This window comes from Elgaria multicarinata, chromosome 1, assembly GCF_023053635.1.
Source record: "Elgaria multicarinata webbii isolate HBS135686 ecotype San Diego chromosome 1, rElgMul1.1.pri, whole genome shotgun sequence".
In the NCBI taxonomy this organism is placed as follows: domain Eukaryota; kingdom Metazoa; phylum Chordata; class Lepidosauria; order Squamata; family Anguidae; genus Elgaria; species Elgaria multicarinata.
Window position 1 is genome coordinate 142001570 of NC_086171.1, and position 25406 is coordinate 142026975.

Below are 25406 nucleotides of genomic sequence, written 5' to 3' on the forward strand. Positions count from 1 at the left end.
GTGATTTATTATGTAATTACAGCAAAGAGATATTAGAGCTCATTAATTATCTCACACAGTATAAAACTTTTAAATTAAGTTATCGGCCATACAAATGTCACAATGGATGCCATTTACTCACTTTAATATATAATGATATATTGTAAATGCTGCTGGAAAAGGGGTGTTTTTTCCAGTAAGTTTTAGAAGCAAAACATGTCCCCACCCCCTGCCCCTTGCAGTTGGACAGCTTCTTTATCTAAACTTGCCTAATACCAAGGCCTAGTTGACAAACCTCTTCTACTCTCAACATGCAAGCAACCCCAGAGTTGTGCTCGACAGCATGGATGGCAGCAAGCTAATGTAAGCCAGACTGTATTTGTATCCCACCTTTCAGCTTTCCAGAAGGCCCCAAGGTAACTAACATCCGAAAAATATTAGAAATACACCATAATACATAAAATATTAAAAACATTTGAGTCATAGCAGTATCCAAAACACCAAAACTGCAAAAGCCACTAAAAACAGAAAAGAATACTTCATAGTCGCTCAAACCTCAAAGGACTAACAGAACAAGAACATCTTAGCCCAATCTCTAAATAATGTGGTGGAGCTTGCTAGATGGACCTTGAAGGGAAGATAACTAAAGTTGAATGGGAGTAAAACAACAACAACCAGAAAATGCCCTGCTTCTAGTGAATATCAATCTGACCTCTGAAGGCCAAGGGATATAAAGTAAAGCCTCATCAGATGGCTTAGAATATAGGTTGGTTATTTCATATGAAAATGTAACACTCCTGGCTTCACAGAGTACTAAAATGATAACACAACCATTTGAATTAAGTTTGGAAATTGACTGGCAACCAGAGAAGCTCCCTTAATATTGGTGTCATATGCTCCTACTAGCTAGTACAAGTCAAGAGCTATGCTGCTGCCATTTACAAACAGTTTCCAATTTCAGCCCTACACATTTTTCCCATTGCAGTGTTCCAATGATAACATTGACATGGATGCCAGTAGCTAGGATGCAGCTATCAGGAGAAGCAGTGCCCACAACGGCAGAACTTTTTTCCAGAAGTTTTCTTTAGGGATGTATGAGAATTTCGGTTTTGCTCAAAAAAATACAAGCATGCCCCCAAAGGCATGAATGAAAGCGCGGGCGTGTGTTCAACTAAAATATTCATGAATTGCTCACATCCATTTTGTTCCTGGTTCCCAGTTCAATTTGTGCAAATTTCTTAATTTGTGCAAATGTCTTCAGTAGACTTGAGTCAGACCTGCTTTAGTCTATAGAGGAAATCTGTGCAAATCTCTTGTCCAATCGCTGCTCAATTTGCACAAGTTTCCCATGTTCACACAGAGCACAAACATGAACTGGAATTGGGCACAACATGAGCAGCCCGACAATGTTTGGAGAATCCTGGTAATTTTGAACATCGCTCGTTTGGCCATTCCTAGTTTTTATTGTTTTGCCACTAGCCATACTTATTTCAGCACTGAAGTCAAGAAAATAACCATAGCTACTGTACATTCACACACAGCATATCCTGCAAGGTTCCCACAGAACTTTGTCAGCCACATTTTTCAGAGCCTTGTCTCAGGGAAACCCCACACTCTAACCATCCTGATTTTAATGAAGCAACACTGTTCCACAGCCTCTCCTAATATCTTCTAGATGCTTTAGATTACAACTGTCATCAGCATGGCCTATGGGCAAGCTTCCAGCTGACTGCAGAAGGGCTCCAAGATGGGGAGGCAAGGAAGCGGTTAAACCTCCCTCCCTAAGACCACATGAAAAGGATTTTGCACAAAGTATGGCTAAATAATAGATAGACAAATAGGGAGTGACTGCAGAGAAAAAATAGAGGGACTCTGTGAGAGATGTTACTAAATAATGTGCCCACCAGTCTTCTTGGGTATAGAGGACAGGTTAGTGCTCAGACTGATTGAGTGATGAAGCAAGTAGAACATGTTTCACAAGTCCAGTAAGTGTGGTATGATAGTGGCTTAGGGGCTACGGTGAAAATTTCTATTGGCCAGTTAGTCTGTCACAGAAGGGTCAATTCTGGTCACATACTGTATTTTAATTTGTTTTCATTGTTTCAAACGGGCTGTCAAAACAGCTACTTTGACTGAATACACCTCATTAAAAGCTTTGGACCTCACAAAGGACATACAGCACTTTATAAAACAATATCTTAAAATGATAGAAGAACTAAGATTAAATGGCTTACAGCCCATTTCAAATATAGCTGCGGCCCAACTTTGCCAATGCATTTGCATCTGTAAGTAAATAACACCGGTATTAAAGCCTCCATTAATTCTGATCATACAAGAAAATAAAAGTAAATCTGCAAAATTATTGCTCTCTACAAAGGATAGTAGGCACTAGGTACTATATGGTAAAAGTTCGGACCCCCAACACAAAACATCATGAAAAAATATAACTTTGAGTCATCTCAAAGTCACACAAGCACACTCCAAGTATTTATCTTTAATCTGTCCCCAATGCAGATCTTATTTTGGAAAAGTATAATTGATTTTTATATACTCTGACATTTGTGTACACCAATAGAACATACTTGTTTTATTAAACTACAGTGTTTAGACAGCACTCAGATACGTGTGTGTCATAGTAAACAGCTAGCTAAATTCTTTACTTAAAGCCTTAACTGTATCACATTGTCTCAGTTCGGACAACACTTTAGTCAACACAGTGACTAAAGTGTCTCCACTCAACGGCTGAGTATTTATGGGGTACTCCCCTCACAACATGTTCTAACTTCACCATTGTATGACTGTGGGCTATTGTGGAGTTGAGTAAAATCCATTGTGATGTTTGATTGATGGTTTCTCCACCCTCTCTCCTCCCCTGATGGTATCCCATCAGCCATTGCTGCAAAAAAAAAAAAAATCCCAGAGGCTCTCCTAGAGCAGCATTCGCTCCTTTCACTGCTCTTGTCAGGGGTCTCTGTACCAAGTGGTAAAAGTCAACTCAACGGAAAACTCCACGGAGCCTGACACACAACATGCAACACAATGATTGTGCAGGAACTCTCCTCTTCACAGTGTGGATATTCTCCATGGAGTGTTTTTTTGTTTGTTTTGTTTTTAAACCAACTCCACCATTTCTCAATGGTGGTGTAAAAACTTCACTGTGGAGTTCTAAAACCACCATTGAGAAACGTGAACTGAGCCACTGACTGGCAACATTAAATGCATATGGTTGTTTTATGCTCTTCGTGATTTTAATTATTGTGAACTGCCCAGAGAGCTTCAGCTATTGGGCGGCATAAAAATGTAATAAATAAATAAAAATAAATAAATAAATAAATAAATAAATAAATACTATTTTTTATTCCTGGTAGCTAAAATTTAATGGAGCATAATTGTAATATTGCCAAAAAAAAAAGGTGTTCTGAAAACATATTGACAAAATGTAGCCTTTGGGAAGATTATGCATCCAATTTATGTAACTACTAGAATGTGTATGGTTTGCAATGATCGTATGCAATTGCCTTCTATTGAGAAAGAGAATCCATCTATCTAACCCAACATTATTTGCTCTGACTGAAAACTTGGAGAACTAATGCCAATCAGTACATCCAAATCGTTAAATGATCAATATAGAAAGTTTTCAGATTGGTTCATAAATTATTCCAAATAGTCCAAGTCATCTCATTATAGAAGGAGATGAAGGGATGTTAGAGAAATCCGTAAAGAATTCAAATGAATTTGGATTTCTATGAATCTAACCCATGAATTTTGCAGTGGCACGGTTTTGTTTTGTTTGGTTTGTTTTTAGCACAAGCGGAACAAAATTCCTGTACATCCCTGAAAAAAATCTGATTCTGTCAATGAGCGGACAACGGAATAAAAGACGCATGACAATCCATGAAACACAGATGGAACAGATTTTTAAAAATCAGTACTTCCCTACCTGGATGTGAAACAGGACATCAATGAACAAAAACAAGTACCACCAAAACAAATTTAATGGCACTGGTCCAAAATGGGAGTAAGGCAGGGAAAGACGTCCTTCTACTAATAGGGTTTTGATTAGTTCCTGAGTAGCAAGGAGATACAAACTTTACAAATGCTTATTCCCAAAATCAGATCATTTATAAAACAGCAGAAATAAGCCTTCCACACCCTGTGATAACCAAGATTATGACTCCTATTAGCTCACTGAGCCATCACAAAGTTGAATTCACCATGTGCTAAATGGGGCCTTAATGGCCATACAGCCAAAGGCGTTCAGCAATCTAAAGGTCACACTAACCATGTGGCAAATAAAAAAAAACAACGCAGTAAAAATAGAAACAAGTTAGAAGAAAAGAGGAATAAAAGAGAAAAAACGTCTCAGCTACAATTTTTAGAAGAGACTCCTTGAACGCAGCCTGCCACAATGGCAGTTGACAAAGAACTGAGGGAATAGGCGGGAACCCACTGGAACATGCGCAGTAGAATGGTGGGGGAGGGTTCCTGCCAAAACTTCATTAGCTATAGAAGATTTCTCCCAAAATAGGTCTCTACGCAGGAGCAGACAAGGGCAACTAAAATGATTAAGGGACTGGAGCATCTCCCCTATGAGGGAAGGTTACATCAACTGGGATTGTTTAGCTTGGAAAAAAGGAGGCTAAGGGGAGACATGATAGAGATGTACAAAATCATGCATGGCATGGAGAATGTGGATAGGGAGACATTTTTCTCCCTCTCTCAAAATGCTAGAACCCGGGGTCATCCCATGAAGCTGATTGGTAGGAGATCCAGGAAAAATAAAAGGAAGTACTTCTTCACACAGCCCATAGTTAAATTATGGAATGGCCATCACTACAAGATGTAGTGATGGCCACCAATCTGGATGGCTTCAAAAGCGGGTTGGATAAATTCCTGGAGGCGAAGGCTATCAATGGCTACTAGCCCTGATGGTTGTGTGCCATCTCCAGGATTTGACGCAATGAGCCTGTGTGCACCAGTTGTTGGGGAACATGGGTGGGAGGGTGCTGTTGCACCATGTCCTGCTTGTTCATCCCTGGCGGGTGGCTGGTGGGCCACTGTGTCAACAGAGTGCTGGACTAGATGGACCCTTGGTCTCATCCAGCATCAGGGCACTTCTTATGTTCTTATGAAAAGCCCATATGTGTGATGCATAGAGACCACAAAGAAAAACTAGAAAAATGCCCATCATTATGACAGGTGAGAGAAGAGAGAGGGGCCGTGGCTTATTGATGGAGCACCTGCATTGCATGTAGAAGGTCTTAAATTCAATCCCCCGCATCTTCAGGTGGGGCAGGAAAAAATCCTCCCTGGAACCTTGGAGAGTCACTGTCTATTAACGTTGACAATACTGAACTAGATGGACCAAGGGTCTGACTCAGTATAAGGGAACTTCTTATGCTTCTAATTGAAAAAGGAGGGAGTGTATTACACCACCCTGCAGAAATCCAGGGGAGGGGGGCAGTCCCAGCATCAGGGTAGATAACAGGTTTTGCCTTCTTCATAATAGTGTTCACAAGCATAGTGGTTTACTTTTTCCATGAGACCACATAACAGACATTCATTTATATAGGTAGGGGGAAAAGTGCATTCAGAGACATTACACTAGTGGCAAAATGTATTCCCTGTACACAGTCCCATCCTAACCTCTGTTTCTTGGTCACTCTACATGGGTTGCTAAAGATATTAAGCTAGATTTAATCTAAGCTTGCTTTCCAACTAGCTACATATTTCCAGTGAATTCACATCAACTTAAAAGTCATCATAGGGCAGAGTAGCGTAGCAGCCATATAAAGTCTCTTGCCTAGCAGTTGCTGCGTAAGAAGGCCAGCTCCACGTTGGGGTGATTTCAATGCTTAGTTCTGAAATCAGAGAATAGGTAATATCGCCAAACCCAAGTCATTGGTCAAAAAGACTAAAACAATTGTCCCATTTAATTTTTGTTACAACCAGCAATCATAAACCAAGTCTAATCACTGAATAGCAATGTTTGCTTTGAACCCGGTACTATTCTCAGACTCTTGCTAACACAGATTTATAATTTCATGTTTAGAAAGAACGCATACTTCCAAATGAACTTGCCTGTCATTTATTATTGTCATCCAAAGGCCTGCTTCATGGCCAAAAGGCGGAATAAAAATACTTACATAAATCCCTTACAAACCCGTTTTTTGCACATTTGAGAAAAGTGAATGCAGGGAGGGGGATTATGCCTCTAGTCCTTGTCTCTGACCTCAATGTGTGAAGCAATTCTCTCTACACAGAACTGAAAATGTACTAGTTTTATGCACATAGGATTTCTGCAAATGATTGGGGATCATGTGAGACAGCCCTGTGGGACAGTGTGTGCAATCCAATCCAATCCAGCCACCCACACTCATACAGCCTCCATTTGTATGAAAAAGCTTAATGGTTTACTGCATCTAAGATATCTTTTCCCCCCCACATTCAATCTCTATAGAGTCTGAAGTTAGATGGAATTCTACTCAAAGGATGTGTGTTTTAAGTTCCATTCCACAATTCTCATTCCATTTAGTGTTTCTGAAATCCCAGAATTTTAATGTGAGTGATTTGGTACAATTTTCTACTCTGGTCATAATACTTGCCGCAAACTATCATTCCCATAACACTTCTCCCTCGTTTTCATGTAAAATCCAAAAGATAGCTTTTGTTATAGTTTGTTTCAGTGCTCTCTACAAAATATTCCTCAGACTCAGCACTTCATGAGACTTCACTGCAAGATTTCATAAGTACATTAAAAAAAACTTTTTTTAAAAAATGCACATACGCGAACGTCACAGATAGTACGTGCAAAACCACCTGGGTCCAGTCTGGGGGTCGTTTGTGGCAGGAATTCCAGCCCTCTTGGGGCTCAACAGATTACCCCTGAGCTCTAGGCCCAGCTTGCACATTTCATATAAAAAGTTCCTTTAAAAATGGCAAGATACAGAAATTGCGTACTTAGCGTATTTTATGCAAATTATAGTCATAACGTGCTTAGTTACGTGTAAATTGCAGGTTACGCAATTTACATAACTTGTCATTTAAAGAGAAAAATTTACACAAAATCTGGAAGCAGCACTCAACCCTCTCACTGTCCCTGCCAGTCCTAAGGCCAGCAGGTAGATTTCGGAGCAGACCAGGTCTGAAATTTAAATTCCTTGAGGACTTCTCCAGCACCTCTAGTAAGAAACATTTTTGACACTGAGATCAAAAACAAAAATGTCTAAAGTACTTTTAACCCATCCTTGATCTATTCTTGATCTATTCTGTTTGTACTCATCATGCCAACAAAATGTGTATGGCGTAACACAAATGCAATTGGGATCATAGGCATTTGCTCATCATGCATGTAGAGCATACCTGATAGTCCAAAATGCTGAATCCTAAACCCGCTTTCATGTCTTTTACAAGTTCAACAATTTTGACTTCAGAAGACCACAGTGTTAGCTCCACATCTTCTTCTTCTTCCTCTGGGGCTCTGGGTTTCACCTGAGGAATAAGGTATCAATGATGTTACTATTGACTGAGACAGACTGAATTTGCATGACACAACAACCCAGCCTGTGAAATAAGCTATGCAGTGTGGGTGTTGTCCGAACAACTGTGGTTTGTTCTGCCCCTCTTTCCACCTCAATTCTCCCTCCTTCCACCTCAATTCTCCAACTGGGTCCCTCCAATATTCCAGGGGACTTGGCAGCAGTACCCATCTTACCGGCCACCAACCCCCACCCATCCCGGCCAATTTTTAAATTTCTCTTTTCTTTTTTGTGAAAAAATAGGGCTGGAAAACATTTTCCCCACATTTTCCTGGTGCCGTGGAATGTGCACAAAGGCCCCTTTTACTTATTTTATTTGATATATATATATATATATATATATATATATATATATGTGTGTGTGTGTGTGTGTGTGTGTGTGTGTGTATATATATATATATATATATATATATATTTATATATATATAATACAAATAAACAATATAACATTCATATAAAAGCCAAACATCCATATTACTCAACATTACTGCAAGGCATCATTAGAAACAGATAGCTAGTATATTATTAAACATCAGAGAAAGCAAAACACTTAAACAGTTTGTCAAAAATTGGTAAACGCCACCTCTTGGTCAGACTATAACAAGGAAAAACATTTATATCTGTCAGTATTTCGCCTGCCATAAAAGGGTGCCAGCTATGGGAAAAACAGGCAGTCTTTCGTCTACCATCTCTTAAACAGACATATTCAGTTACCTTAGTCATCTTTGTGACCTTCCAAACTTTACACAACCATTCTTTCAACATGGGGATGACATTACTCTCCAGTTTCTGGCAACCAAAATCCTAGCTGCAATCAATAGATTCTGAAGTATCTTTTTACATATGGGATCTATCCATTCACCCACTTTTTTTTTTTAAAGAGGACTTCTGTGCACATCTGCCAGGGCCAAGAAAATGCCACCACCACCACCACCACCACCACCACCACCACCATCACCATCCAGCCCCATAATCCAGGGGGGAAATACTTTTTAAAAAGGCTTTGCCCATGACCTGGTTCACAATTGGAGCGGGGACCGGAGGGTTGGCAGGAGCCAGGGAGAGTCAGTAACAGCCTCTCCAAAGTGCTGTTGGGGCACAGTTGGAAGGGCCGTCACTGGCAAGGGGCACTAGAAGCAGCTGGGCTACAATCATGAAGACTGATCATGGCCATGCTCGGGAGGAGTAGCAGGGATTTCTGCTGGTCTTGAAGAGTGGTTCGCTGGCTGATGCTTGCTACCCATTATGGGTTGGCAGTGCCTGGTAAAACAACCCCTAGAACAAGAGGGTTGTTAGGATGGCGTGTTGCCTACACACAAGTCACCCTGCAGGAATTGGTCTGGGTTTGGATAACACAACAACCCACTATGGCTTGTTACCCATGATGGGTTGTTCATGTCATGTGAACCCAGTAACAGTGAAGAAGTCACCTATGCTGGAATTTAAATGACTGCATAAAAATAAATATTGGTTTGTTCTTTACTTCTTTTCATTTTAACTTAAAATAAAGTCACTAACTTAAGTCACTCTTCTCCATACCTGGTGCCCTTCAGAAGTTTTGGATAACTTCTACTCACCCTAGCCAAGATGGCCAATGATCAGGAATGATGGGAATTGTAGTCCAAAATATCTAGAGAGCACCAGATTGGGAAAGGCTGTTCTAAGTCTTCAATGGGCTTCTCATTAGGTGCATAAAACTAGAGGACTCAAATGATAAAGTAAATACAAAACTGAAAAGCTAAAAGTATAACCTCTCACCCCTGGATGTTCCAGGCCCAACTCTCTTCTCCGCCAGGAACTTAGTAGGTGGGCACATTGTCTTCAATATGGGGGTGACTATACTGAACTAAATTATAGGATTACTGCAAGGATTACCATTTGAGATAATGTCTATAAAATGCTTTGAACACTCTGACATGCTAAACAAATTGATGAAGAAACACAAGGTCATAAAATATTAAGTCGCATGATCTCACAATTCTTTAAAAGGTGTGAAAAACAAGAGCAAAAACACTGGAGTGTTGCTAATTTGAGACTTGAAAGGCAAAATTATAACACTTGACATTCGAGAATTCACAGATATTTAGTTACAAAAGTATAAGTATCTTCACATGCACAGGGTCCAAACAGGTTTATAAGATTCTTTCCCCATGTTCAACTCAAAATAGCAGTGCCCATTTCCTACAACTATCTACAATTTATAGACTATCTTTGGCAGGGATGGGTGGGTGGCAGGGAGGGAGATACACGTATATATTTAAAGACAAAACAGGCCATGTTTCGTATTAGTGAATCAAAAGACAGTAATTATATATGCAAAAGTGACAATACCAAGAATGGAGAAGTGGCACCAAAACTGTATTTTAATTCTTCTCAATTGTTTGAAACTGCAACAAACTATCATCAATGGGCTGGACTTTCCCATTGAACACCTAGATACAGTTCTGTGAATTGGCTTGGTTCCAGTAGTTGTTGCACCAGGAAGAGAGTATATGGGAAAAGGAGAAGGTTCCTAACTCCAGCCATTTCTCCCTGCAGCTGCTCCTTTGTTAGCTCTCCAGCACTCCAGAAGTCCTTATAAGTTCTAACTCTCCAGAACGGCTTTTGAGCGGGTGGAGGGGAAGGGTTGCCATAAGGACAGGTTGCTTACCTGTAACTGTGTTTCTTCAAGTGGTCATCTGTGCACCACACATATGGGTTCTGTGCCTGTGCGGAGCCTCAATTTGGGCACATTCTAAAGCTGAGAATTCTGGCAGGAACCCCTCCCCCACCATCCCAGTACACATGTGTACTGGGGTTCCCGCTGATCTCCTCAGTTCTTCTTCAACCGCCTTTGTGGTTGCCTCGTTGGGAACTAGGTCTATAGACCACGAGCGTAACAACAATGACTTAGCTGAGATTTTCTACTTTCTTCATTACTCATTTTTCTTGTTTGTTTTTTAAAAAACATACCTGTGATGCACAGAGGCCATGAAGAAGAAAACTGTGTTCCACAAGCAGAACTCTGCCACGTGGGTCTTACGATCCAAGACATTATTCGTTTCATATATAACAATATATGTTTGCATTGTGTCACTTCATTTCTGGTTTATTTTGATGTTCTCTCCTATTTTAGTTCTGGTTCTTTGTATTTTTGCATTTACTCTTAGTGTGATGCAAAAATGATTAGTTATTGTATTTTGAGCAACTCCTTTTTGGAAGACAAAAGTGAGATATACCTTCCTTAAATAAAAATAAATATTATTTTCCATTTGGTATCAGCTCATAGCTGTTGTCTGAGAGCACTGATAGACTGGGTGTGGGCTAAGTGGACACTCAGTCTAAGTGGAACCTCTAAAAGACAGAGGTTCTGGTGGTCAACAGACAAGGTGCAGCTCATTCTGGATTGGATTTCATTCCCTCTAAAGGGTCAGGTTTGCAACCTGGGGAGTGTTTTTGAAACCAGCATTGCTCCTGGGGAATCAGGTGGTTGCAGTGGTCAGGTGTGCTTCCCCCAGCCTCACCTAGGCGCCATTCAGAAGACACCTTAAACTATGGCTTTAACCACAGTGGTTCGGCCAGAAAGCCAGGCCGTGTTCAGAAGACACCTTAAACCATGGCTTTTACCAAGGTGAATAAGGCTTTCTGGCTTAACCACTGTGGTTAAAGGTGTCTTCTGAATAGGGCCCTAGTGTGCCAACTCCACCCCTTCCTGGAGAAAGTGGATATGGGCATTCTCTTATTTATCTCACATTTGGATTGCTACAATGTGCTTTACATGGGGCGGTCCTTGAAGAGTGTTCAGAAACTACAGCCAGTGTAAAATACAGCAGCCAGTTTGCTGTCTGGTATGTGCATTGTAGACCATATTACACCAGTCTTATGCCACTACACTAGCTCCCAATTTGTTTCAGCCACAGTACAAGGTACTGATTCTTAAATCATAATGGTTTGTGGCCAGGATATCTGAGACCACCTCCTCCTGTACGAGCCTGCTCATAATCTGCTATCTTTTTCAGAGGGCCCGTAATAACGTATTTCTTCGATTGTAAGACGCCATCGACTGTAAGACGCACACTAATTTCAGTACCACCAACAGGAAAAAAAAAACCCTAAGAAACACCCACGATTCTAAGACGCACCCCATTTTTAGAGATGTTTATATGGGAAAAAAAGTGTGTCTTAGAATCAAAGAAATAGGGTATGTCCCACCACCAAGAAATTTTCGAAATGTTCATGGGGACACAGGGCAGAGCCTTTTCTGGGACAGCACCTAAGCAGTAAGATTGCTCCCATCTCTGCCTTGCTTTAGGCGGACAGCAAAGAGGCTGGCTTTGGGGGGCCTTTTTGGCAGAAAGCTTTTAAAATATTTTATCAAATAAATGCAGTGAGTGTAGTCCTTGGGTCAGATATGCCATAGAATGGTGTGTTTGGGAAGGAAAGAAATTTAGCAGTGTGTTGTTTTGTTTTTACAATATAGATTCAGAAGCAGTATTAAATGGTATCATCTAAAGATAAATGGATGTGTATTCTCAATAGAAACCATAATTTTTTAAAAAAGATATCTTTAAGGGTGCAGACGTATCAATTTGACACCTACTAGATGGAAGCCTCTAATTTTGGAGGATCCTCTACCCTGCCAGGTTATTTCTGGCATGGCAGGGGGAGCAACTGAGACGATTTTCATCTCCTTTTAATTTCCCCCCTCTAAATGGTCCTTGGAGCCTGTCTAGAGGAAGCAGACTGGTAGGGGGAAGGATCAGGGTTGGAGAGACCATAGGATTTTTTGTATTTCAGCCTCTCCTCTCCCCACCCACTGGAAGTCCCCTTTTTGACCTCTACTAGGTCCTCCAAGGCCACTTTTGCGATCTTGGAAAGCAGGCACTGCGTTTCTTTCCATGTCAGCTGCGAGGGGGTGGGGAGGAGAGAGGGCTCCCCAAAACATAACAGTTTCTCTAGTTTTGGGAAGGGGAATCCAAAGAATCCTATGGTCGTTGCAATGCTATTCAGGGACCATAACATTGCTCTGCTCCTGATAACTCCTAAACACACAGGAGTATCCTTGCACTGCACTATAAGCTAAATAGAATATTTTGTTTATACATAAGCCGGCCAAACCGGAACACCCATATATCAAGTGGATACCTAATCATGGAGCAAGGAAGCCCAGTAGCAAATGTTTATTTTATTATGGAAACACTGAAAGCCGAGATCTGGGATCTTTAGACATTTTAATAGCTAAAACTATAATGTTCTAGTTTGCATCAAGTCCTTTGTTGAAAAGATGGAAGCAATCAGCTAATGGAGAAGCTGAGACTAGGTATAATTCAAAGCTTTTTCTCCGTTATTAAAGTGAAGCATGATGAATGGGATGTACACCGTCAGCATGTCAGCCCATTGATTTACATACCTTGTATCATTAGTACAATGATGTTTCTAGCTACCTGCCCAGATAAGCGACCAGGAGCTTCCAATTACAGTAAAAGTAGTAAAGTCACAAACATGAAATATCTCTGATACGTTTGCTAAAGTACCATTGCAGCTTTGGCCCAAAATCACACATTTACAGTGTAATCCTATACATGCCTGCGCAGAAGTAAGCCCAACTGAGTTCAACGGGACTAACTCCCAGGTAAGTGTCTATATGACTGCTGCCTCAAGCTACTGCAGCTTTTGTTTCTAATTTTTCCTTGGTTTTAAGTGAATATAGAAGATAGGTCACTACAGTCATTTCTGCACAATACAAATAAGACATGTTTAAACATCGTAAGTTCCCTGATGGAACACTTGGAATTACGAGCTGCAATCCAACAAAGCCTATGTGCATGCACAAAGTGCTTCACGTTTTCCTCTCTAGCAGCAGCTCTCTGCACATCTGGAAATATTTTTCTGGAGGATCCCCTCACTTTTGGATGGGGCTGCTGGCTGAAGGTCATATTTCATCTGCACTTTGGATTGTAGCAGAAGAGCTCAGAGTTTTCCCAAAGAGGATTTTAAAAAACCCAGCTGTAAAGGCTGCACCAATATTTATAGTTCCTGACGCATTTAGAGATTGTTCTCTTTATCACAGGCAACTGTGTTGTACTTAGTCTTCCATCAGTGAGTTGGAAGCCAAGAGTTTTAACCACTGTTTGGACGTTCTGAAGAAATCAAGTAAGGTTTGAGTTTTGAATTGTTTTTTTGACAATTGAAACATTGGTGTTTTGTATCAGTTTGTAAGAGCAATATTTTATCATTGCTCATAATTGTTTAGAATTGTTGTCATGTTTTTAAATTGTACTATGTATTTAAATTGTTGTTTTCTTAAGATGTGTAAATTGGTTTTTAAAGATTCTTTTGTATTTTATGTTTCAGTTACCCTTGATAAAGAGAAGAATCTCCAAATGCCTTGGGAACTACAAGCATTGGTTTAGCTGTCTTTGGTTTCGGCTCAGGTTTTCCACCCTTTAAGCAACACTACTATTGACAGAGCTCTTCGGGATGGGGAGCCATGAGAGACCTTAAAATCAGTGTAGAATGGATATAAAGGGAAGTTAACAGAAAGCTAAAATCTTCAGACAACGCATTTGGGAATATCCTTCAGTGAGATTACTCCAGAACAAGTGAATTATGGGATTTAGGCCTAGACTACTTTCTCTTTCAACCTCTTTAAGGATATATTATCTGGATTTTCCTTGATGAGCCACTCTAGTCTCAATTATTCTGTATTTCCTTTTCCTCCCTTCAACCCCATTCCCACTATTCATCACTCCCCAACCTGTCTGCCCTTGAGAAAGCTGAAGTATATGTACAAAGTGCTTCCATAGGGGATTTTACCTTCTAGCAACAACCTCCTGCACATCTGGAAATACTCCTCTGGACGATCTCCTCACTCTTGGATGGACCAAATTCCTAGTTTCTTTATGACCAAAATCCTAAAGGGCAGAATTCTATATTCTGTAAAGTTGCCCGTACATAGCTATCTCTAGAAAACTGCTAAGTAGCATTTGTAATAGTAGACCAACAATGAATCCAGTTTCTTGGTTGTCTACACTTAGGTGACTAGAGTGCCACTCAAGTACGTTTACAAGGATTTACATTCCCTCAACTTCAGTGGGGTACACACCAATTTATCAGCTCTACCTGTTGAACTACTAACATAGTGTCTAATTTTTATTCATGGTGGCTAGACCCTTCCTGCATGTACCCATGTTAAAATGCATTATACAGCTGCCTTGAGATTCAAGAACTACTGCAAGTGATATTGCTAAATATATTCGTCAAATATACTAAGAGGCCATTTAACAATGTGATATGACATGGCAAAATGTCTGCAAATTAAGAAGTTATACTCCTAACACTAAGAGGGATTGTCACTTTTGTGCAATCTATTGATGCGGAGAAAGGAAAAGCAATAACATGCTAACACATATGCATGCATGTGCAAACATACACATACTATACAGATATTCCAAAGGGCAAAAGGGTGCATTTTCTATCATGTTTCGCAAAACGGAATTCTGAGAAGCTGAACAATGGCCCATGAATCATCCACAAATGTCATTTATAATGAAAAGTAATGGCAAAGTAAACTGATACCAAAGGCAGGATCAAAACCAAGTATGATATTTACGAAGTCAAGGAATATCTGTTGGGACTCCTGTTTAACTAAAACATACTATCTTTTACCTTTGGTTCTGGAGAGCAAGTAATAATGGCGGTAGGCTCATCCACAAAGGACTCTGTGCCATCATCAATGAGGTGCCGACAACAAACCAGGGTAAATGGAGGTGGCACCTCCTTAAGAAAAGAAACTGCTTCACGGCGGGATTTTCCATAAAGCTGAACTCCGTTTACCTATGCAGAGAAATTAGAACATACGTAGGCATTCAGATTCCCTTTCAGTACAGACAGGTACCCAAAGAGTTCTCTGTGATGTGCTCCACCTATGCCATCTGTAGAGAAATCTCTCCAGAGCCTCAACAATTTCATCCCAAGGAATGGCAAATGGGTGTTCTTTTTGCTCCACTTTGCCTTCATTGGTCAACACCCCCCTCCAAGGCAGCATATGATAGGTTCAGATCAGTGGTACTCAACGCACAGGGTTTTTAAAAAAGTATGTGTGTTTTTAATCAGTTTGGGCCCTGCCGGCCCATCTGGCTGGCTGCTGCAGCCCTTTCTTTTGCCAGTGGGGAAAATCAGGCTACAAATAAGGCATCAACTGCAATAAAAGGAGGAAGATGAGCCGCCACTATCACCACCTAGTAAAAAATAGAAAGGAGGGCGGGCGGGTGGGCAGGCTGGCTGTGGTGTGGGTGGTGTGTAAGTGAGGGGCCACTATGCCGACAGCTGACTGGAAGCTGGTGCAGCCCTAACTAGAACTCCCATCATGCCTCAGCATTGGCTATACTGGCTAGGGTTGATGTCAATACTAGGCCAAAATGTCTGGATGGCAAGAAATTGCCCACCCTTCCTTAATAGAACATTGGAACATTACAAAACAAATAATATGGTCACATATCCCCTATGAATTGTACCTCTAGAAGTTCATCCTCCAATTGCAGTAAACCAAGTTTAGCAATTGGGCCATCTGCAGCAATCGAAGATATGTAATGATGTCCTTCAAACGTATCCAGCTCAACTCCTAACCTCAATGTATGAATAGGAAGCAACTGTTAAATACAAATCAGAAAAAATAGTGATCAAATGTGAAGTTTTAATGTGTATTTTCTTTTTTCAAATTTTATCAAGTGAATATTACTCCAGTTTAGTAATTGTGCTGCTTTGCTCAAACATTTTTATTTGATAAGGATAAGAAAATAGCAACGAGAAAAGCACAGAAGGGCTCGGATATGTGGATGGCAACTGATAAAAAACCACAACAAACACCTCATTGATCTTGTGGATCTATCTATGTACAGCAGCCTTCTCCAGAAGAGTTAAAGTCCAAAACATCTGGTACCAGGTTGGGAAAGATGTTATACAGTATACCTTGCATTGTGATTAGCTCAGAAAGTGAGTTCTTAAAGGTTTACAAGAGAAGTTTAAATATGTCAGAGGGCGGAAAAGTAACAACCATCTCCCTCCACCCACAAACAGCAACACTCAAAACTGTTTGCCAGTGGATACCAAAATTTGAGGTGTGACCAACTTCTATTGGAATGTGTTCATGTGATAATATAAAGCTTTCCTATTCTTCATTAGGTGCATCGTAACCCAAGCTGTAAGGTTACAAACAGTGTCTAATAATCTCAAGTAGAAGGCCTCTTAGGGTCACACTAGAAGATTACAGTAAAGTTGGCAGATTTGGGGGATTTTTCCAGCCGAAAATATAGGCTATAGAACACAGGTAAGTATAGACAGAAGGCCTGCATAGTTATCCATAGCTTTGTCACCTTCAGTCGATTTATTGCTGGATATGTCAGTGTTCATCATCTGGAAACCTCTGTAATACATCTGTTTAGCTGCCAAGATGTAGGCAGTCAAGATTTGCATTGGTTCTTCATTTAATACAATGCAGGCTTATTTCATGCAGTTTTAAAATGGTTTGTGACACAGTGGCCATCCAAAGAAACCTGGCTTCCAATCTGTGAGCTATGTGATAATGAACATGACCTGCTCAGCTTCTCCCCACAGTGGGAGCAGCTAAACTAACCAGGAAAGGCAAGCTTAGCATATTAGCCAAATCAGGGGCTCATAGCTTGTCGCTCTCAAACAAGCCAGGAATTGTAAACCAAGAGAAAACTGGCTAACGATCCCCAGTTAGGACATTCTATGCTTTCATTTTTCGGTTAGTTTAATCACTCCTGCAGGTATTGCCAAGAGGGAGCAAATAGGATGCATGCAGTATCACACTGCTCATAAACAGTATGCCGGGATTCTGTGGAATTCTAGTTTAACACTGTATGTGCACATGGCAAGTTAGTGTTGCTTCCAGCTGGTAGTCAAGGTGATGGGTTGATTTATTGGGGGGGGGAATTCCTCAAAATGTTTCTGGCTTAGACGAATTAGCTGCATTACGCTTCAACTCCTGCCCTAACAATGAATATTCCAGACATCAGCACAAAGTATTTTAAGAAGCAGAGCTGCAAAATATTTGACATCTAACCCATATGTTTAAGTCAGCACAGAATGCAGTTGTGGAAAATTACAGACAGACTTCTTGGATGAAATCATGCCCAGCATAAAAGCTGCAACAACTCTGGAATTTGCCCCAGTTTTCAAAAACATTCACATCTAAGAGGTTGGTTCACACCCATATCCATTCTTAACGTGTTGCAGAAAGAGATGAGAAAAATGAAGATCCAATACCTTTGAATATTTCTGTAGCTCAGTATCATCTGCAACTGGCATGTCCACAGTGACAACCTAAACATCGACAGCAGAAAAATCTTACATGGGTACTCATTAAAAGAATTATCTTTACTTTGAAGTCATTCGACTAAAATAACCAGGTATTATTTCCTTGGCTTGTTGGGGGAGGGGTGGGGGAGCCAGTTCCTGGTTCACATGTAATGTGAAACAATCCACCAGCCACATTCACAATAATCCAGAGTTTAAACAAAATTCTGGGTTACTGTGACGTGTGAAGCAGACTGAACATTTCTTAATTATAACAGTTCCATAATTTAATGTAAGACAGTCAAGGAAACATAACATAAGTATACCTTTTGTGCAGATTTGGTTGATAGCTTAACTTTACCCCCAAACCCTAAGCCTAAAACTTTTCTTTAATCATAAACAGTGTATAACTGTTTAAAGGAAATAAACAAGCATTGGTAATTAAAGGATATAAACAAGCATTAGGATAGCATACCGTAACTTCAAAATCAGGTCCTAGCACTTTTTCCCATTTGGATTTCAATTTATCTTCTGGCGGCTTTGGGGTTTTCCCTAAATACAAGAGTGAACATTTCAAACCAACTCTTGCAAAAGTGCATTTATTTAATTACACTTTGATAAAACACAGTCATCCTAAAAAAAATAACACCCGAGTAGAAGAGAAATATGCTAACTTGAGTCTCTGAACAGAGTTCTGTGGAAGAACAAATCAAGCATGGGCTAATGCTATTTAGTTTGAGAAGTATGAAAGGTGATGGCGCCATGGATGAGGCCTGAGGCCTGTACTGTTTAATAGAGCAAATTAGCCTTCTGCAACTTGGTGCCCTCCAGATGTGTTGAACTACAACCCCATCATCCCGCCAGCATGGCCAATGGCCTGAAATCTGTGGATGGTGGGGTTTGTAGCCCAACACATCAGGAGTGCACCAGCTTGGGGAAGCATGGTATAAATCTGGCTTCATTTCAGATGACTATTACTAGTTGGCATTTATAAAAGCTGACTCCCCAAGAATTGTGCCATCTCCCACTTGCAGTAACACCCGTCGAAGGGCTACATTACCAGCATGAACCCATAGACTTTATTGATACATTTGGCAGATATAAAATCCTGTTTGCCTTAATTAGGCCAGTGAGTAACATGAACTTTAGCATAAGCTCCAGTTCTAAAGCAGTCTTCTGTGGGAACTTGGCTATCTTGACATTTATATCTTTTCAGCTTTCTTACTTATGCAACCAGAGCGGCATTACAGCCATGTAAGACAATTTGACATGGCTAGACAGCATAAAATGACTGGCTGCCCTGCATTTGACCCCAGCCAGAAGCTCAGCGTACTTATAAAAAGTTCTTCGCCTAAGTAATATTTAACTTGCAGCAGTCAAAAGCTCCCACATGCAGACAATTTTAAAAAATAATAAAAAATAAATAAATAAACGCACAGTGGCGGCAACTGGAGGATAGGTTTACCACAAGCTGTTTTGTTTTATAGCCTATTTTGTTACAACTTTGGACAAGTCACAGGACATTTCCTAGGAGCAGCTTTTCATGATGGTGAAATCCTAATGCACACTGCAGTTGTTTGATTCCCCCCCCCATCTTAAACCACATGCACCGTTTTGTTATATGTTTATATTAAAAGCATATCGAACATCACGTTAAATAAAATGACTGTAAGTAGTCCTCTGGTCGGAGGACTTAAAAACACACACGCAAGAACCCACTTTGTAGGTCAGTTTACACAGAAAAGTAGATGTATTGTCTTGAAACCAAGTAAACGAGGTTCATTGAATTTTATAACTAAGTGTAAATATAAGACCCATCAAACCTGCTAACATGCAGTTGAATCACATCCTAATAGATCAAAGCAGCACTCTTTATTTACAATATTTATATAGTGCTCCCCATTCAAAATTTCGGAGCGGTGTACAAGATAAAATACAATAAAAACAGAATAAAACACCTTAAAATAGATTTTTAAAAGCAAAATGAAAGGTGAACTGTGAATCATGGCTGGTAATTAAGGAAAGGCTTCCTGGAACAATGACGTTTTCAGGAGGCGCCGAAAGGAATACAAAGTTGGCGCCTGCCTGACCTCCAGAGGCAGAGAATTCCATAGGAGGGGGGCTACCATGCTGAAGGCTCTTCCCCTGGTGGACTCCAATCGGAGGATGGGTCTATGTGGAACCACCAGCGGCATGCCCTATGATGACCTCAGTGACTGGGGAGGAGGGTAGGGGAGAAGGTGCTCTCTCAGGTATCCTTCCCAAGTTGCAGAAGAACAAACATGCTAACTAAAGAACAAGTCACACTGAACTTAGCAAGACTGATTTTCAGGCAAACGTGCATAGGATTAGGTTGCACCTCTTTCACGTTCATTGATGTTCCTTCAAACGTTTCAGCCTAGTGCCATTTTGAACTACTCATGATCACTTTCTTTCAAACCAGGTAGCTGATTTTACCTCAGCTATGTGGTCAGAATTTCTTCTTGAGATTCGAAGAGTCCATTGTGTCTTTTGTATGATCTTGAATATCCAAGATATAAACACAAAAGGATTCCACACGATCATGACGAAACTAAGGTAATTATTTCTTTTACTCAACTATATCAAGAATCTTGCACTGGATTCATTTTCATTAAAGCTGGTTTCTTTGCAGATAGTATTACCTTTCCTACAGTCCTATACAGTGGTGCAGCTAGATAATTTTAAATTCTGGCCTTAATGATCTTGGGAGGAGGGCTTTTAATGGCCATGAGTATTATTTCAATTATGAAACACACAACTAACATTTGTCTTTCACTCCCTCTACAACCACCATCCCATGCTTTAAAACTGCTTCTACATTCCTGATATGATAGAACAACAAGCAGTTTGTTTCTGCTGCCCTGATGCCCTCATCACCTGCCATTCTCTGGGTAGTTATTTGGGAGACCCCTGGACTGTGGGGAGCCCTGGACTTTTCCCCTAAGGTCCAGCCCTAGCTGCACCACTGGTACTACGTAACATTTGAAAGAACATGGCATAGTTTTACTGAATGAGATATAAGCTATCTACCATTACAGTTTTCTGTAGACTGTCCTGAAACTTGGAATCACCAAAATGAAGTTATAAAATTACAAAATCTCCCAAGGCCACGACTATATGCACACTTATGTGCAAATAAGCCACATTGGACAGTGGGATTTACTTCTGAATTCTGAACATGAATACAAGGATCCCCAATGCGAACAACCACAGGCACCTCCAATTGTGCCGGTGAAGAGGTCCCCAATGTGGCTCCCATAATCCCTCCCTCATATATGGATTTGTATATATTCATAGCAATGAACACATATGAAATGCATGTAACTTTCACGCAATTATACATAGACTTCAATAAAAGTGGACCAAGTAACCAAATAAGTATTATTCAAATATTGAAAGTGCTGTAAGGTCCTCAATCATTACAATACAGGTGATTGTTTAATCCTTCCAATATTGTAATATCAGTCTTTCAGCTGTTATTACTTCCAGTATTGGAGGCATTATGCCTCTCAATACCAGTTTCAGGGGAACACATCAGGACCTCAGCGGGGGAAGAGTTTTTAAAAAAAACACTATACCCCCATGCTGATTCAGATTGCCTCCCATGCACTTACACTAGAGTAAAAAAGAACAAATTACCTACCTACTTTAAAGTAATGTTTGCTTTGACCCTCACATTCTACAGTTGGCCTAGTTTTTTTCCCTTGGTATAGCTTGAGGAGTGGGTAAATTTTCAAACTTCTTAATATAGGTTGCATCCTGCCAACAATCAATAACGTTTCTTGGCAACTGAGTTTACACAATTGTTTTCCGTGGGAACCATGAAATCCTGCAAATGCACCCACTGCCATAAAGTATGAATTGGCCCTGGAGAACTGAACCTGAGTTTTCCTTCAGATGAACCCAACACTGTGGCCAATGAATCATATTAGTGCTCAGGTCTCGCTAATCTGCTAGGACACTTTTCTTTTCTTTTTTTGCATTATTATCCCACCTTTTTTCCTCCAAGAAACACAAGGCAGCATACATAATCCTCCTCCTCCCCATTTTATCCTCACAACAACAAACCTGTGAGGTAGGTTGGGCTGAGAGTCTGTGACTGGCCCAAAGTCACCCAGTGAGCTTCCATGGCCGAGCGGGGACTAGAACCCGAATCTCCCGACTTCCAGTCGAACACTTTAGCCTAGTCTTACACTCTAGCCACTACACCACACTGGCTCATTGGCTTAAGGGTCCCATGCACACATCATGTTCAAATAGAATTCAATGACTGCATCACTACTGAAACATGGTTGTAGCTGCCATCCCACAACATTATTCCAAATCTCTTCAGGAAATAGTAATTTGAATAAAAGTTTAGCACCATTAGACCTAGAGAAATAATACATTTTATAAAACACGCTTTTACATTAAGTTTGAAAGGCGTTTCCAGAGTTTAGACAGGGCATTAAATTAGTGGTGTTTTACTTCAGTGCTATTATAATTTAGTGCCTGTCAGCATTTCCAATATAAGTACCTATTTTTGAAATTTAATTTGGCCATTAAATTCTGCTCCAGGGTTGAACTTTTATAGACAGTGTTTTAGTATCAGCCATGTTTGAAATGAAATGACTGCTTTTAGCTCTCAAGCAAGAAAGGTAGATCAATGTATTTACCAGTGTGAAAACATTCCTCTGCATTCCCGTATCTTAAATGCATTTTTATCTTTCTGTAATAAAACCGAATTTTACAAAATGACAAGCCTATGGATGTAGAACTTTATAACACAGACCACTTATTTTGTTTTAAAATCTTTCTCATTAGACTGTGAATAGCCAGATACGGTGAAAACCGATATAATTCAAAGTCATCACAACCTGCCAACAACAACATGGATTATGGAATAAGAATGCTTATATTTCTAAGACTGCAGCATAATGTTAGACTGTTAGAACAGTATGATGACGGGTCTGTTCAGACAACATGCTAAGCCATAGTTAGGCCGCTAACCCTCTTGTAGGAAATGGTGAGTGTGTTTAAACTGTGCTTATGTAGCCACCATGGTTAGGAATGGTTCATACAACATGCTAAGACATGGTTCACATGACATGCTAAGCCATAATGTTTAGCTCAAAATTCTTAACCACCGTGGCTTAGCATGTTGTCTGAACAGGGTCAATGGAACCAATTACCTAGGGAGGTAGTGGGCTCTCCCACAGTAGAGGCATTTAAGATGCAGCTGGACAGCCATCTGTCAGGTATGCTTTAAGGTGGATTCCTGCATTGCGCAGGGGGTTGGACTCAAAGGCCTTATAGGCCCCTTCCAGCTCAACTATGTGTCTCATGAACTAAAAAGGCAACAGATGCCACTTGGCACTGAAGAGCTTTCAAAGAATAGCAACCAGGATGGTGAGGGTTTGGGAAATCAAGTCCTATGAGGAATGGTTGAAAGATCTGGATATGTTTAGCCTGGGGAAGATGAAGGAAAGACATGACAGCTGCCTTCAAATACATGAAGGGCTGTCATTCAAAAAATGGGGGGCAGACCTGTTCTCTGTTGCTCCAGAGGGGAGGACTGGAACCAATGGCTGGAAGTTGCAGGGAAGCAGATGTCGACAAAACATTAGGAGAAACGTTTGGCAGTGGAACAGACTGCCTTGGGAGGTGGTGGGTTCTCCTTCGCTGGAGGTATTTAAGCAGAGCTTGGATGACCATCTATCACGGATGCTGTGGTTGCACCTCTGCAACCTCAATGCTGCAGAGCCTGCATTGAGCTGGACTAGATGCTTTTTAAGGTCCCTTCCAACTCTATGATTCTATGATCTATTCAAATGGATTTTTTTTATTAGTTTAAAGCACTTGAGGCTGCCTTTCCAGACAAAATCTTTCCAATTAAGCCTTTTGAAGGAGAAGTTGTTGAAGCAAAACCATTCCAGAACATCATCATCATCATTATTATTATTAATTACATTTATATACCGCCCTATAGCCGAAGCTCTCTGGGCGGTTTACAAACGTTAAAAACAGTGAACGTTAAAAAGAAATATGCAAAATTTAAACCATAAAAAGCATAAAATACAAACAAAAACAAACAATCAAAAGTTACTTCATCACAGCAGGATTCATCATGCCCAAATATTCCTAACAGATTAGCCCAGGGGTCCCCAACCTTTTTGGACCCATGGGCACATTTGGGAATTTAAAAAACTGTTGTAGCACCAACACACATTGGCTCCCATGGAGGATGTGGCTAGTCACATAAACGCTGGTGTGGGTGCCTGGCTAGTCAAAAGTAAGCTAAAGAGGCAGAGGGAAAGAAATAGTGAGGCTAGAGACTGGGATGGGGGAGAAACAGCAAGGCAAAGAGGTGGGGGTGGAAGAAGTAGCAAAGCTAGAGGCTGTGAGGGGAAAGAGTAGAATGGGAGAGAACGGGGGGTAGAGGGAGGGAAAGAGCAAGACTGGAGGCTAGAAAGGAAGAGAAAGACTACCATAACATTTTCCAAAGTTTATCAAGCAGGCAGGGAGCTTTGTGGGTACCATTGGAGGACTTTACAGGCTCTATGGCTCCCATGGGTGCCATGTTCAGGACCCCTGAAAAAATTCATTTTACTTTCATTTTACTACTATTTAAGAGAGATGGTACTGAAATTTTACTCATGTGATTCAGTTAGAAATCAAAAGGGTTCTAAACTAAGTAGAAAAATCTCTAGGAAGAAAGTCAACATACTTTAACAATGTAGCAAAATTATAATTAAAAACTTGTCTCTTCTAATAACGTCTGACTTACCAACTGCTTGTAGTATTTGCTTCCATTTGTTTTCGGAATGGCCTTTATGCTGTTGAGGCTCCTCATCCTCACTATCTAAGTTAGTTTCAGTCACCACAACACCAGTCAAGTTTAAAGTTGGCACTTTGGGCTGCCCTGTAAGTGTCCCAAAAGCTTTCCATCACTTACACAATCAGAGAATAGTATACAACACTTAACAAGCCCTTTGTCCTCAGTCAGCACATCAAGTACGAAGACTGGCTTATATACTTCTCCAAGAAGTTCTTAAAAATGACAATTCAAGAAAATATTAGAAATTGGAATATACTAGAAGAGTTGCAGAATTTATCCCTCCCGCTGATGGAATGGGTTACATCAGCATAAAAGGTAGGCCCAGGTAGGGGAAGCAATTTTCCAAAGTTTTTATTCCATTTTCATGCCCTCCTCAGCCCCAGACAACCTTCACCCCCATGGGTCATACTCTGTGGGGCATCAGAGAAAACAAAATGGTGGTTTGCCTCTAAAATTCAGCAGCAAATGGCTATGGCATGCTAAAAGGGCAAATTTAGCTCATTTGTAAGCAAAATTTGATTCCTTTTAGCACCACAGAGCTCCTATGGAGCACTAAAAGAGTCACATTTAGCTTGAGAACAAGCTGAATTTTACCTTTTTAGCATTCCATCATGCTAAAACTCCCAGTTTTCCACCCACCTCACCTAATTCAGTGGTGCAGCAGCAGTTGAAGGGGACGCAGTTGAGGCTGCACATGTGGCCTTTGGGCCATGTGCTGTCTACCCTTCTTATACACACTAACTTGGAAAGGG

At 40.5% G+C, this 25406-nt stretch overlaps 1 protein-coding gene across 1 annotated transcript in view; it reads right to left on the minus strand.

Moving 5' to 3' along the window:
* PATJ (PATJ crumbs cell polarity complex component) overlaps positions 1-25406 on the minus strand; it is a 187062-nt gene that overhangs the window by 134780 nt on the left and 26876 nt on the right. Inside the window, exons 12-17 of the mRNA XM_063138122.1 lie at positions 24604-24738; positions 18292-18368; positions 17787-17843; positions 16013-16147; positions 15165-15332; positions 7342-7470 (exon numbers count right to left, since the gene is read on the minus strand). Of these exons, the coding sequence (XP_062994192.1) occupies positions 7342-7470; positions 15165-15332; positions 16013-16147; positions 17787-17843; positions 18292-18368; positions 24604-24738 (701 nt within the window). The remainder of the gene's footprint in view (positions 1-7341; positions 7471-15164; positions 15333-16012; positions 16148-17786; positions 17844-18291; positions 18369-24603; positions 24739-25406) is intronic.